This window comes from Canis lupus, chromosome 7 (genome assembly GCF_003254725.2).
Source record: "Canis lupus dingo isolate Sandy chromosome 7, ASM325472v2, whole genome shotgun sequence".
Lineage (NCBI taxonomy): Eukaryota > Metazoa > Chordata > Mammalia > Carnivora > Canidae > Canis > Canis lupus.
Genome location: NC_064249.1, coordinates 20676759 through 20692104, shown reverse-complemented (window position 1 = coordinate 20692104; position 15346 = coordinate 20676759). Strand labels below are relative to the sequence as shown.

General features: G+C 34.1%; 1 protein-coding gene across 8 annotated transcripts in view; it reads left to right on the top strand.

Moving 5' to 3' along the window:
* The window catches only part of RALGPS2 (Ral GEF with PH domain and SH3 binding motif 2), a 158409-nt gene that overhangs the window by 54509 nt on the left and 88554 nt on the right, over nucleotides 1-15346 (top strand). For 7 of the 8 annotated variants that reach the window (XM_049112183.1, XM_049112182.1, XM_049112188.1 and 4 more), the window contains one exon: nucleotides 9771-9854. In XM_049112183.1, the coding sequence (XP_048968140.1) occupies nucleotides 9771-9854 (84 nt within the window). Of the gene's footprint in view, nucleotides 1-4208; nucleotides 4363-5597; nucleotides 5732-9770; nucleotides 9855-15346 lie in introns of all 8 variants that reach the window. The other variant, XM_049112189.1, reaches the window with a different exon arrangement.

Here is a 15346-nt window from a genome sequence, read left to right as displayed (position 1 = left end):
GAGGCAATTTGAGTCACCTGGAACTTAGTAAAATATGTATCTCTCATGAATTCAGTTCCCAGAGTAGATCCTGTAATTCCCAGCAGTTTGTGGAATTCTATATTCTCAAGCCTTTTGTGTTAAGCAGAATTTAGCCAAAGTTTTTCTAAATTGGTAGGAAGAAAGGGGCACCTCTGCGAAGGGCAGCCATTTCCTCAGGGCCAGGCCTCTTCCCTATGATGTCAGTCACACAGCACAGCACACCTCAGAGTTGCTCAGGGGAAAGGCAAAATTCCAGGCCTTTTATTTCACAGTAGAAACCGTTCTTCCTAGGGACTTCCCTTAGTCATCAATAGAATACAGGCTAATAAAGTCACATCTTTAAGAGCAGATGTGAATCAAACAAATACTAAGTCTGGGTTTTCTCCAGCCATGTCTCACATATGAAGTTACCTCAGATTGAAAGAAGAAAAAAGAACAGATTTGGTACTTCATTTCTTAGTTTTTTTGTTTTATGGTTGGAAGAACCAATGCTTACTAGTGAAAAGAATTTAATGTTACAGGAAAATTCATCAGTGATATAAAAACTATTTAGTAGGAATATAACTACAAAGAAAAAAATCTGTTTTTATTTTTAAAGATTCCATGTCTGTGTGATGTACACCATCTGTCCGTTTTTAATACCAATTTATTTTACCTCCTAAATAACTTTTCTCCCCTTCCCCATCTCTGTCAAATCTGAAGGATAGTTATTGAGAGTACAGTGTTTTTATAAGGCTGTAGCTCACTGGTTCTAGAAATGTGAGCACTCCCTAGTGTCTGTGAACATTTGTTAGGCCTGGGACACGGCTCTGCACAGCCCGTCCTCTCTGTACCAACAGGTCCCTCTCTGTCTGAGCACTTTGCCCTGATATTCCCATAGCTGGTGCTACAGAAATCCTAAGAATCTTCATTTGCCCACTGGCCCAGTCAAAGTGGCCAAATTTGGATGCTTCTGTGGATGGTGATCCCTCTCACTCAAAACCAGCTCTTCTCTCTTCTTCCCTCCTCTCCGTGAGTGGTCATCTCTTAGTGATGGGGAGACCACACAATGATATGGTTGTCCAAACTGTCATCATAGTGATTACAAAGAAGGGAAAAGGTTAGCAGTTCTAATGTTTGTATTCACCACTGTTAATGTGTCTTTACAACTCTTATTTCCATGGAGCCGCCTATCTCTCTCTTTTTTTCGTTTGTTCAAACCAGTTTTGGGCACAAATTGCCATGTATTTTGCTGCCTCTTTTCTCCTTTTTTAATTTTTTTAATTAAATTTTTTAAAAAGATTTTATTTATCTATTCATGAGAAACACAGAGAGAAAGAGAGGCAGAGACACAAGTAGAGAGAGAAGCAGGCTCCATACAGGGAGCCTGATGTGGGACTCGATCAGGACTACAGGATCACACCCTGGGCCGAAGGCGGTGTTAAGCCACTGAGTCACTCGGGCTGCCCTCTTTTTTCTTTTAGTCAGTGTCTAACATTCATAGCTCTAAATGGGTGCTCAAAATTTTAATTACTAAATTTCAACTATTTTAAAATTTATTTTAAAGCCTTTTAAAAAAAATTAAAAAAAAATAAAGCCTTTTGAGTCCCAAAAGAGAATTTTTAGTGGCAAAACATAAAAACAGGGAGCCAGAAGACTTGTAGTTTTTTTCAGCTTTGCCATTTATAAATTGTGCCATTAATAGAATCTATTTCATATCTTTGGCCTTTTTAAAAATTATTGAATCTCTGAAGTAAAGGGTTTTGGACTATTGGGTCTTTAAAATACCTAATGTGTCTTCCAGAAATTCCTGGAAGTAGGATTATTTTTTATTGGTGACTTCAGAGTAAGAGCTGCACTTAAGGGTAGTTCTCAATCAGTAACATATAATTTTGATCAAAACTGCAGGAGTCTTAAGGAGGTAAAAAAGGGTTGAGTGGTGGTTATGAGTCAAGCTCTTTAAGATTAAGGTGTGTTATCCTCTCACTAGAACATAAATTCCACAAGGGCAGAAACTTTTGTCTTTTGTCTGCTTTGTGTTCACTGATGTATCTCTAATGCCTAGAATAATACCTGTTCAGTATTTGAGTTTGGTAAATGACCATTCCAAAGCTTTATACTGCATAGCCTACAGACACGTCATCACCCATTGTTTATTATGTTTGGTATCATTTCTGCAAAAGTATGTTACTAGTCTAAGAGTGTGATTCTTATTAAATAATATTCTTTCTATGGAAACAGGAGTGTGGGTTTTTTTCCCCCACCCACAATTAAGAACATTTTCAGGGGATCCCTGGGTGGCTCAGAAGTTTAGCGCCTGCCTTCGGCCCAGGGCACAATCCTGGAGTCCCGGGATCAAGTCCCACATCGGGCTCCCTGCATGGAGCCTGCTTCTTCCTCTGCTTGTGTCTCTGCCTCTCTCTCTCTCTCTCTCTCTCTCTCTCTGTCTCTCATGAATAAATAAATACAATCTTTTTTAAAAAAAGAGAACATTTTCAGGTTTTTCTCCATAGTATGAATTATTTAATGCTTAATAAGGGAAGGTTAAGGATTCTGTACATTCATTAATTTCTAGTATAAATTTTCTGGTACTTGGTCGAAGCTCAGCTCTTGTTAAGGCTTTTCCACATTCTTACACATACAGATTTCTTGGTGTGGTTTCCCTTTTGATCTTGGAGGTTTGTTTTCTTTTAGAAAGCTCTTACACATCTATAGGGCTTCCTTCTCTGTGAGTTCTTTTATGTTGAGGAAGCAATGACTGTATTCTGAAGGTCTTTCCATGTTTATTATATTTATGGGTTTTGGGGTTTTTGTCTATTATGAGTTCTCTCATGTTCTATAAAGCTTGTATTTCTTCTGACGACATTGCCATGGTTATCACATCAATGGGGTTTCTCTTCAGAATGAGTATTGTATTACTCAACATAGGATGTGTTACAACAGAAAGTTTGCTTGCAGTCAGATTTTCTTTCTAGTCGCCATTCTCTGGTGCTTTGAATAATTCTCAAAGGGTGAACTGTGCTTGAAATCTGTACTGTAGTTATTACAGTGGATAATGTTTGCCTGTCTTATGAGGTTCTCAAGTGTTCATAAAGTGACTGACTGACTGAAGGTCCCTCTGATGTGTATTACAGTCAAGGAAGAAAGCTTTACACTTTACTATAAGTTCTAATAATCAGGTCAGTGAGTGGTTTAGATTATATCAATAAACAGGACAGATAAGGCCCTCTTGTGTAACTGGGATACACTAGAGATTGAGGAAGAATGCTGGTGAAATGAGGAAAAGCACAGAATAGGTAATCCCGACTCTTACTGAAACATTTCTGAAAAACGTACAATTGAGATATTTCTGACAGAATATGTAAAAGAGCTTTCTTCTGTATGCTGATTTTTTTGTGTATGCAGAGACTAGATTCTTGGCATTATCCAAAGTTCCAAAATCAGGATTACCATAGTTCTATGTTTATTTTAATGAAAATTATCATTTGCGTTAGAATTAAAATACAAACAATTCATGAATATAGTAAGAGGTTTGAAGAAAGCAAAGAAGACATGAAAGATTTGACATTTTCTGTTAGAAGCAAGGTGCAAACTGTTTTATAAGTTATATTATTGCTGCTCATCACCATGAACTTATTTATTATGTAGTACGGTTAGGGTTAGAATAAAACCAGAGAAGTAAAGAGGAACATTGTTGATTAGGAGAGTAGGTATATCATGGCATCACTGGTAGCACAAGATAGCTCCTGCCTTTATCTCTGCACTCATTCTAGAGGCAGCTTTAATGTGTCAGGAGGCAGTGTGGAGAGGGGACAGAGAATGTGAGTATGTTAGAAAAGAGAAGGGATATTTTTTATTTCATATAACACATTGAAGTTTTATAGTTTCAAAAGTTTGTTGTTTAAAAATACAGGAATCATAATGAGCACATCATCTGTGGCTGAGACTTCTTTCTGAATAGCCATATAGACTGAATGCTAATGGAGATACTATATCCCTTTAAAGCTTTGCATTTTTGAGCATAAGAGTATCTTAACAATAATTATCTTCTGTGTGTCAATTATACCTCAATTAAAAAAATTTTTCTTCTTGTGAGGACCCCCTCTCCCTCCACAGTCTTTTATAGATTCCATCACTTTTTCTTTTCTTCTCTCAATCTCTGTCTACATGCTGGTCTATATTGGCCTTTTCTCTTCTTCTATCTTTAGGTATCCCTACAACATCACCCTTAGAGCAGTCCTTTTAAGAGTGTTGGAACCTACAAGATGAAATTTAGAACAAGAATTTGACTTTACAGAACAAACCTACAAGAGACATAAGAGAAGCTGTGGCTCCTGTGAAAATCAGTAATTCTTTCATAGGGTAGGTGGTCACCAGTTGTGGTGTTTGCTCCCCACATGCTTCCAAAATAAAGTCAGTGCAAAATTGGGCTCGACAGTTTCATGGTTCAAAATGAGCCCATGAATATTCTTTCAGATACACTTCAATGACCATTTAAAAATTGCTTTTATATCTGTGAGTTGCTGTTAGATTTCTTTTTACTGCCTGATTCAAAAATTGTAAATTAATCCAGTTGAACATATTTTAAGAGGTATCAAGGCTGTTGTGTTTCATTGTGCCTTTGCCAAAATAGAGGCTTACTTACATAGTGCTTGACTTTAATCATTCCTGTTCCTAAATCAGACGTGTAAAAAGCATCCTTTGAGTCACAAAGGTTACTTTTTGATGTTCATGCAAGATGTTTTAGTATAGAATAACCCTTGACTAGGCTGATAAATGCTATCAAATGCAAGACCCCGCGCACGAGTGGAAGAATTTATTTCTTAGATTGCTTATGGTGCCTATTGGAAGAAGATTCTAGAATCTGAGACAAAAAGAGAAAAGGGAAAAGCAATTTTTTTTTCTTATGGGGAAGTTCAGTGACTATTGAGAGGTAGATGTGGAACAGGGTAAAATTCCTTTTAAGGCTAGCTAATATAAATGCATGGAAGTTTCAGAAGAAAGTAGTGAGTTCCTGGAGTCCCAGTGCAATTTCAGCTCCATAATTCATTAAATTGATTTTTATTATTGTTGTTTAACTTTATTTTGAAGTAATTATAGATTACTGGAACTTGCAAAAAACCATACACGGAGAGATTCATAGGAGGTTGCAAAAATATTGCAGAGATTCCCCACTTACCCTTCACCCAGTTTCCCAGGGAAGCTACATGGTACATAAGGATGGTACAGTAGCAAAACCAGGGAATGAACATTACACAACATGTATCTATATAGTTCTATAACATTGTTTTCTGTGTACAGTTTTGTCTAACCATCACCTCATGCAGGATACAGAACTATTGCCATACCACAGAGCCCTCTCTCCCTTGTGTTACCCCTTTGTAGTCAGCCAGTCCCACTTCTGCCTACTCCCCACCATCCTTAACTCCTGGAACCACTAATCTGTTCTCCATTGTTATAGTTTATTGTTTGTTAGATGTGCTAGTAGTATAGCATTGTCTCAAAGGGGAAATATTTTATGAAGCAGAAGCTACTGTCTTAAGAGGTTTTGTAAAACCTGCTTATGTCTTTACATTTTCCAATTATACTTTCTTTAGAGTGGATGGATCCAGTGGAATTTTCATCCATTTGCACCCAAGTACTATGTGACCATAGATTCATTCATACCTACCTCCTTTCTGTCACCTTCCAAGAGAATTTTGTTAGAGGGACAATACATTTTTCTATTAAGGTAATGATTTTGAAATATTCTACGAATTGGATGAACTTTTTATCCAAATTTTTATCTTTTTTTATTTGAGGAATCAGAAAAGCATTCAGAAGTTTTTAGTGTAAAAAAAAATAAAGCCGTGATTCACTGATACTTTTATCTGGGTTCCTTGTTTATCATTATTTATAGTAATATCGTGATGAAGATAGATTCAAAGGACTTGGTATGTATGTATAAAGTATTTAGAATAGTGCCTGGCATTCAAGAATCTCTGTATTAGTATTAACTATTACTTTTACTGCTTCTATCAAGACATCTGTTCTCAGGCTGAGGCAGCCTTTTAAGCATAAAACCAGAAGATTAAATCACACAAAAGAGGACAGTAAAAGTATTGGCTACTTTAGACAAGAACTAGGCCCCCAAATTCACATAAAGAAAATTGGGAAGATGTTTTCATAGATTCTCTCCATGGTGGGTTTCCAGGTGATTCATGGCCCCTACCTTCCCTTTTCTCTCCTTTGAACCAACATGATTACTCTTACAGATGGGGAAATTAAAGAAGTGATATATGGAAACTTTTAGGAAAGTGACACTCAATTATAGTAGTATAAATGACTCTGTACTTCAGGAGGGCAATTTGACAGATATCAAAGCCTTGAAAAGGTTCATACTCTTTGACCTAGCGATTTGAAGGACTGTTTTTTTAGGAAATGATCAGAAATGTTAGAAAAGGTGTGAGGATATTCATTATATATAGTGTAGCCTTACTTATAACAGGAAAATGAAATTCATTTTATATGTAAAGCTTTGCTATTGAGTTTGAACTCCATCAAATGGCTACGTGAGTAATTTGATAAGTATAAATCAATTTGACACAGACAGCATGAATATAAATTTGGAAATAATATTAATTTGTTAAAAACTAGTTCATTATTTATAGATTTAATCCTAGGAATCCCTAAAATGCGCCATCTTTCTATAGTTATATTAATATGTATTAATATATTTATATTGATATTTTTTAGAACAAAAATACTTTCTAGCAGTTAGATGTTTTTAATATAGTTATATCATTTTTACATTCACGTAATGTCTGTTACTAAGTATCTTCTGTCTATGCAAGGAGGTAATGTGAAATGACCCTAGATCTAGGCTCAGTAACAAATAATTTTTTTTTCTGTAACATTGCTTCTGTTGTTTATATTTTCCTTCAGTAAATTCACTTTTTTTTAAATTTCTTTTTTTTACATTTGTTTTTATTTAAGTTTGATTTGCCAACATACAGTATAACATCCAGTGCTCATCTCATCAAGTGCCCTCCTCAGTGCTCATCACCCAGTCCTTCAGTAATTTCAAATCTGAAGATTGTAATCTAGCTTTCGGTTTTAAAAAAGTTAGTGATTGATATCTTCAGAGCATTGACTGCTTATCCACTGTGTTGAAGCAGTAATTGCTGTTTTCTTCCCTCAATATTCTCCATTCCAATTACTCAGACCAAAAACAGGAATCTGAGTACCTTTGGATACCTCCTTCTAAGCTTATACTGTGTGAATACTGTTTTTGACTAAGGCCTCCCTGCCTCCAAAATATCTTGAATCTACCACTTTTTTTCAGTATTCACTGACACAGCCCTAGTCAAGGGAATAGTACCTGTGTTTATGGAGTATTGTATCGTCATGACTATTTCCTCCATCTTCCCCTCAGTCCATTTCTTTTTGTTCTATTTGTAAATTTTGTGGAAGATCGGAATATATCACATTTATATCACATGTCATGTATTTCTACCAGCCCCACCCTTGAACCCACATCCATCCAGTGTCTTAGCTGTTCCTCCTTGGAGAAATATATACCCAGTTTTCAAATAATGCATTTAACTGCCTATTGTTTATAATTTTGGATATGATTTATTGACTCTGTACTGTAGAAGATGATTTCACACTCTTACATTCTCTTACCCTGACATTTATACATTTTACTTCGTCCTCTTTTTCACATATAATTAGGTAATAATTTTGACATAAGTAATCATGGGTCAACTATTCTTTACAGTTGAGCCACAATCAATTTTGTTTTCCATGAGCTAATAACTTATTTAAGCTTTCTCTGTACTTGTCACTAATTTTTCTGCCAGTGGTGAATATAGTGAATTGTTTCTTCCCAGTGTGTTCAAACTCTTAGTTAGGTATTGCTTCATCTTTGAGAGGCACCTCTCTTGGAATTTCTGTCCTTTTGCTAGTTAATATCTGAGCAAAAAAACTTTGCTCATAGTCTTGTCCCAGGATCTCCCTTTAAGTTAATCTGGGTATTTATAGTATTTTCTTTTTATGTTGGTTACTCAATTTCCTAGATCCTGTGTCTTTTTCTTAATTTGCTAGTTTATTTTGAGGAACCACATACTTTTCTAGCTCTCTGATAATAGATGCATGGAAGACAAATACTCTGAGACTTTCATGTCTGAAAATCTCTGTAGTACATTTTCATACTTAATTCATATTTTTGTTGGACACAGAATTCTAGGATTTTGAAGACATTGTTTTAGTTGTCTTTGACTTTCAGTGTTATTCTTAAGGTATCTGATACCTTTGATCCCTTTTTTCTCCATGTGATCTATTTTTATTTTGGTTTGTTATTGAATCTTACAGATTTATAATTTCATAGTCTTAATGTGCTGTAATTTTTTGATGTGAGGCCTTGGTTTTCAGGGATTTTTAAATTTAATCCATTATAAAGGGCATGAGACAGGTCTTTTCTTGTCCTTTAAGTTCTAGGGGGCATTAAAAAATTTTTTTTGATAAGTTGTTTTTCTCTGTTCTTTCTTAAAATTCTTGTTATTGTTCAGACACTGACTCTTATGAAGTCTAATTAACATAATATTTTTACTCCTATTTTGAATTTATTTTTTAAAAGGTTTTATCACTTATTTCACAACTCTTATGTTGGTTTTAAAAATCTTCCTTATTGTGTTTTTCATTTCCAAAAGCTCTTGTTTTGTTCTCTAAATCTATTGCCCTGTATTTACCTAATGGGAGCAATATCTATTTTCATCCATCTGAGAGAAATAACTATATGATTTTGTTTTTCTTTTCTCAGTTTTTGTTTGTTTTGTTCCCTGCTCTAACTTATTTTCCTCTATTTAGATAGATTTCTTCAGATAGATTCTGTTTCTTTCTAGTGGTGGTTATTGCATTACAGCAAAGTTCTTAACCTATTTTGAACCTTGGACCCCTTTGGCACATGAATAAAGCCTATGGAGTTGAACTCTGCTTTAAAATAAAATCAATTCTCTTAAAACATACCTATCAACATACTTTTCTGTCACATAGCAACATATATATGCTTCTTTATTAACATATTAAGGTCCACAGATGATGAGCTCATAATTTCATACTAGTGATAAGTATAAATGATTATATCTGTACCAGCTGTAATGTGATATGAAAATTTTTTCAGTGATAAAGTCATACGTATTACTAATTCTTCTGTAATTTGTACTCTACATTTATAATTAAAAGGAATGTCACATCGTTAGAACTTAATATGAAATAAAAGTTTAATTTTTTACATACAAGTTTACTGAGCCCTTTGAATTCTATTGACAGACCCTGCAAGGTACCAAGAACTAATCTTTATTAGCAATTTCGTTACATATCTGGGATAGTTGGCTATCAGCTCAAATAGTGAAGTACTGGAAAGCTAATTAGAAGCTCTGAGTAACTGAATGGGGCCTGACTAGGCTTCACTGTACATTGTAGGAAGCTCAACTTTCATTATCTGTAGTTCCTTCCTTTTGGGATTCAAAGGTCTACAAAGATGAATCCACCAACCTCCCTGTAGAGTGTAAGTCTTGTTATCTATATTCTCATAGACAAGTAATTTTGCTCTCTTGCATTATAATAGAATTTGTTTTTATGATTTAACTGAGTGGTTATAGCATTAGATATGTTCCTGTTAAATAAAATGGTTCTAGGAAAGGACACAGCTGTCTTGTATGTTTTGAAACCCTAAATATAACATGAAAACTGGGGTATTTCATGAATGTATTTTAAACTCATTTTTGCAGGAGCTTTCAAGTTGTGGATGGAATAAAAAAGAAAAATATAGTTCTGCACCAAATGCTGTTGCCTTCACAAGAAGATTTAATCATGTGAGTTGCTTATAAAATTTTGGTAATTTAGTTTGTGAAATACAATTCCTCAATGTATTTTCATTAAGAAGTAGCTTAACTTTTCACATCAATGCTGAGATACTTTCAGCCACTCTCTCCAAACATTGTCTCTCTGCATGATCTCTGTTTTTTTTTTCCTGTAATTTCTATTGGAAATTTGTTGAGGCTTGATATTCTTTTCTACTTGTATCTTAACCTTTCAAATTTTTATATCTATTTCTTGGTGCTCTATTCTGCATGATTTCCTCAGATCTATATTTCACTTCACTAATTCTCTTATAGAGAGATCATATATGTTTCAAATATGTGTGCTTTTACACTAGTGTCATTTTTAATATTTCTTAAATCATTTTCAACATTTTATTTTATAATTTCTGTGTTATCCAAAGTACTAATTCTTTTAATTTCTGCTCATCCATATGCAAAATGGTTTGTTTTCTTAGGCATTTTGTAATTTTAAATTGAGAGCTTATGTTCCTTTAAGCTTTATCTGTACTTTATGGGAATTCTGCTGCTGCCTAGATTGAGGGTGTTATCTCTTCTGAAATGCTTTGTTTGCTTTTGCCGGTACTAAGGACTATAACTAAGGACTATAATGACTTAGTTCTGTTTTTCATGTTTTGGTTGGGAATATCCATACTTTGTTATAGTGAAAATTTAAACTCCAAATCCAATTAAGGACTGTTTACATATTCTTACAAAAAACTTACTAAATTATATTATTCTTAAACCAGAAAGTTGTCAGAGTCAAATATGTCACATAGTACCAAAAGCTTTTATCCTTATTCCAGATCACAGTTGATCCTATAATCTCACTTATTTGCTCCATTATCCTATTAATTTCTCCTAGTAGGGTCCTAGGAGATTTAAAATAGCAAATTATGAAAGATATTAGAGTCTTTTAGAAGGAGCCTATCTGCGCCATTATTTTTTTTTTTAAAGATCTTATTTATTTGAGAGAAAGACACACACACAGTGAGCATAAGCAGAAGTGGAGGAAGGGCAAAGGGCTAGAGAGAAGCCGACTTCCCACTCATTGGGTTGCCCAGCACAGGGCTCAGTCCCAGGATCCCAAGATCATGACCTGAGCTGAAGGCAGACTTAACTGACTGAGCCACCCAGATGCCCCTGCACCATTATTTTTAAAATGAATCTTTTGTAGACAGCATATCATTGGGTCTTCCTTTTATTTTTTTAAATCCAGTCTGCATCTCTGCTTTTCAGTTTAGACTTAGAAGAGGTGGAAATATATTTCAGAGTTTCCATTTATCCCTATATATCCATAATTGTTGAAGCTGTTTAATATGTATCAGAGACTTCATTGTTTTTTTCTGTTTAACTCATTATACATTTTAAGTTTTCCATGATAAACAGTTAAAAAATTATCTTTAAGTTTACTGTATTTTGGGCTGCAGATACAAGGTTTTTATAACACCTCCACGTGATTATAAAACTCTGAATAAAGCAACTACAGTTAAAAATATACTATGAATAAATGTTTTCTAAGATTTACTTGTTTATGAAATACTGGGTATATTTCAAAGGATGTGTTAAATATTTTAATCATGTGAAATTGCTGCTGTTAGGTTCAACAATTGTTAGCCTACAGAAATGACAAGTTCATATAATGTTTTAAATATTAAGAAGCATTCTAATAAATGACTTTTAATTCACCACATAAGCTAAGAAATAGAATATTACCCAACCTGTTGAAACATTTTTTCAGGTTCTTCCCTCTACCCTCTCTTAAGGGGTAACCATTATCTGAAAACCTTGGGGTTTGTGTTTTGGGGGCTGGTCTTTTAAATTTTCTGAAACTCTTCTTGTAATTCTTTTATAGATGTATCAGAAATATTTGTATCCCTAAGTAGCATGTTGTATAATCTTGTTTTTCATCCTTGTAAAATATAGCATCAAACTATATGTATTCTTTTGTGGTTGGCTTTTTTTCACTTTGGTGTTTCTCCATATATATGGTCATGTATATAGCTCTAATTCATTGATTTTTCACTGCTATCTAGTATTTCATTGCACAAATGCATCAAAATGAATTTATCATTCTTTTGAGGATGAATATGAGATATGTTTCCTAATTTTTTGCTATTATGAAGAATGCTACTAGGAATATTCTGAATCTTGGTGCAATAGTTTCTCTAGGCAGTGGCTTTCAAACCTTCTTGCAGGTGACCCACAATAAGATAAAATATTTTACACTGCAATTCAGTATGGACACACAGCTGTAACAAGTATTCTGAAATAATATTTATTTTTATTAGATGATATGTTCTTTGATCTTTACAATAACTAAAAAAAGCAGTAACATTAATATTTATACTCACTAAATTGATACATTAAGATGTGTTAAAAAAATTTGCCTAGATGTAAAATTTGTATCATAGAAAGTGGCTGCATATTTAACTATAAAATACTGTGTCTTTTTTTTTTTTTTAATGGCTGAACCAGTTTGCATTCCTACCAGCAGAGTACAAGAATCTTTGTTACTACTTATCCTTATAAATACTTGGTATCATCAAACTTTGTGATCTAATTGTTATCAAATGACTTCAGCTTTCATTTGTATTCAATAAATATTAAGTTTCTGATATGTCCTGGCACTGTTCTCAGTGCTTGGAATATATTAGTGAACAAGAAAAACAGATCACTACTTCCACAGACCTTCTCATTCTAGCTCTTTCTCATTTTAATTTCACTCTCCCTCCGCATCATTTTCACAAGATCTGTCATTTTCAAATCTCCCTGATCATTTTTATTATTCTCTTATTTCTTACTCATTTTAAACTAAGTAAAATTAATTACTCATTTTACTAAGTAAAAAATGGACACAAAAAAACCCACAAAACAAATACATGGTTCAATAAATTATTGTCAAGCAAATATCCTTGTAACACCACCCAGGTCAAAGAATAAAATTTTACCAAATACCCTAGAAACCCCTACATGTGCCTCAGCCCTGTCACACCCTTTTTTCCTCCGAGAGTAATCATTGTCCTAACTTTTAATCATACTTTCTTGTGTGTCTTTTTATAGTTTTATCACCTATATGTAGCTACTTAAATTCTACTGTTTAGCTTTGTCAGTTTTTAAAATTTGTTAAATATATAAGATTTTTTAATTGACAGTATCTTCCTTCATCCCTTTCTTTTCCTTACCATTTACCTGTGAAGGCACCCAAGCATTCTGATTTAATTTTGAGTCTCCCACAGTCCAGATTGCCTCCAGTATAGTTTAATATGTTATGTTTTCTGGAAAGTAGATGCTGGTTCTAAAGATCCGTGTTCATTGCATTTGGCAAGAATATGTATTATGTTTTTTTTTCTTTTCATTAGGAGGCACATAATATGTAGTTGTCTTTTTCATGGTATTAGCAGTTGTGTCTTAATTCATTGAGTTGTTAAAAGGTTCATTCTCGTTTCATTCTTTTTCATTTTATTAGTTGAAATGCCTTTATAAAGATTACTTATTTATTTGTTTGAGATAGATAGACAGCATGAGCAGGGGGAGGGGGAGAGGGAGAAGAAAAGCAGAGAGCCCAATGCAGGGCTTGTTGTGAGGCTGGATCCCAGGACTCTAGGACCATGACTTGAGCCAAAGGCAGACAATTAACTGACTAAGCCACCCAGTTGCCCCTTGAAACACTTTTACAAAGAAACATTTTTCCCTCATCTGATATTTGCTTGTCCAGAGGTTCATTTCCTATAAACAAGGAAGGATAAATGTTTGATTCTTCCCTTTATTTAATAATTCTGAAGGTAATGAATTGGTGTTCTCCCTTCCTCTAATAGTGACCAAGTACTTTTTACATTTTTTAATATCATTATGAACTCATAAATTTAAATGCATATGATATGTTTCAACACACTGCAGTTATTATCTTTATTTAAAGTAATATTGTTCTATCTTTGGCCAGTGGAAGTCTTTTCAAGTTGGCTTTCATGTTCTTTGTCATGATCCCAGTAGTCTTGAATAGTTTACTAGCCATCTGGAACACAAAGATGTTTCAGGTTCACTTTATCCATTACCTGTCCACCACCTGGAATCAACATTTCTTTAGTAAGACCTGGTTTCTTACAGGAGGAAATGGACCTGGATGCTAGGAATGCTCATTGCTATCGGAATGACAATTTCCACACCTTTTTCAGCAGAGATAGCTAGGTTATCTGTATCATACACATAGACATAGAACTGTTTAAAGATAGAGTGTCTCGTGAGTTCATATTGATACTTCTAATTCAAATTCAGGACTAGAGTTTTACTTCCAAGCTCTTCAGTATTACATCTACATGTTCTTTCTTCCATACCCAGGATCCTGGCTTTCAAGGAAAACAGGACATGTTACAGTACCCTATACTCATTTGCTTTATCCTTCATAACAAACAACAGACTCAGAACAATAATACTAATACCAATAATGTTATTATAAACAGATACATGTTTTGCAGATGTTCTGTTTTTTATAATTGTACTACATATTGTCTTAGTATATAGGCATTATATACTGTACTCTCTTTAAAACTCTTCTTAGTCTTAGTTCTATGAAAAAATACCATCCTTATATTGGTGTTTCTCTAGGCATGTTGGTTGCCTGAAGCTCATTCTCCATTACAATACTCAGAAGGGCTCATTAGAACACTAATACCTAAAAAATAAAATAAAATAAATAAATAAATAAAATAAAATAAAAAAGAACAGTAATACCTGAATTCTTCCCTGCTGACATTTTTTTCTGTCCTCTGCATAAAATTTACTTTCCTTGATGATATATATTATTCCATTTTTTTCCTGATAACTTGCTGTTGAAAAGTCTGATGATAATTAAATTTTCTTTTCCTTAAAAATTACTTTATCTTTTTGTCTGAATGGCCAACAGATTTTTTTTCTCAGTAATTTCATTGAACTTTATCTTAGTGTTGGTCATTCTGGATCAGAATTCTCAGGTGTGGTTGGCTTTAGCTGGGACTCTTAACTGGGGAGTGCTGGCTAATCCACACTTAGCCTTTCCAGCATGGTGATCTTAGGTAGTCAGTTGAACTTCCTACGTGGTAGTTCAGGAATCTCTGACAGAAGTTCCAGCAATCAAGGCAGGGGCTGCATGCTCTTTTATGACCTTGTCCTGGAAGTTAACATCAATTTTGTTAATCTTCTGTTCATTGAAGCAGTCATAAGCCTGTCCAGATGACATGACAGGTGACATACACCCCAACTTTTTCAGTGGAAAGAATGACGAAAACTTTTTGGCCATGCTTTAAAATCGTGTCTCACATTAAATTTATAAAGTCAGTGATCATGCAGTTTAGATTGAATTCACGAGTGATACTTGCTAAGGTTGTTGATAAAATATCTATAGCTTTTTATATATTTTAGGAGTATACTTTATCAGAATCAGGGATAATTATTGCCATTAGTACCCCAATTCAAATATGTGAATTGAGTAGTAGCTGTAGGGCATGGAT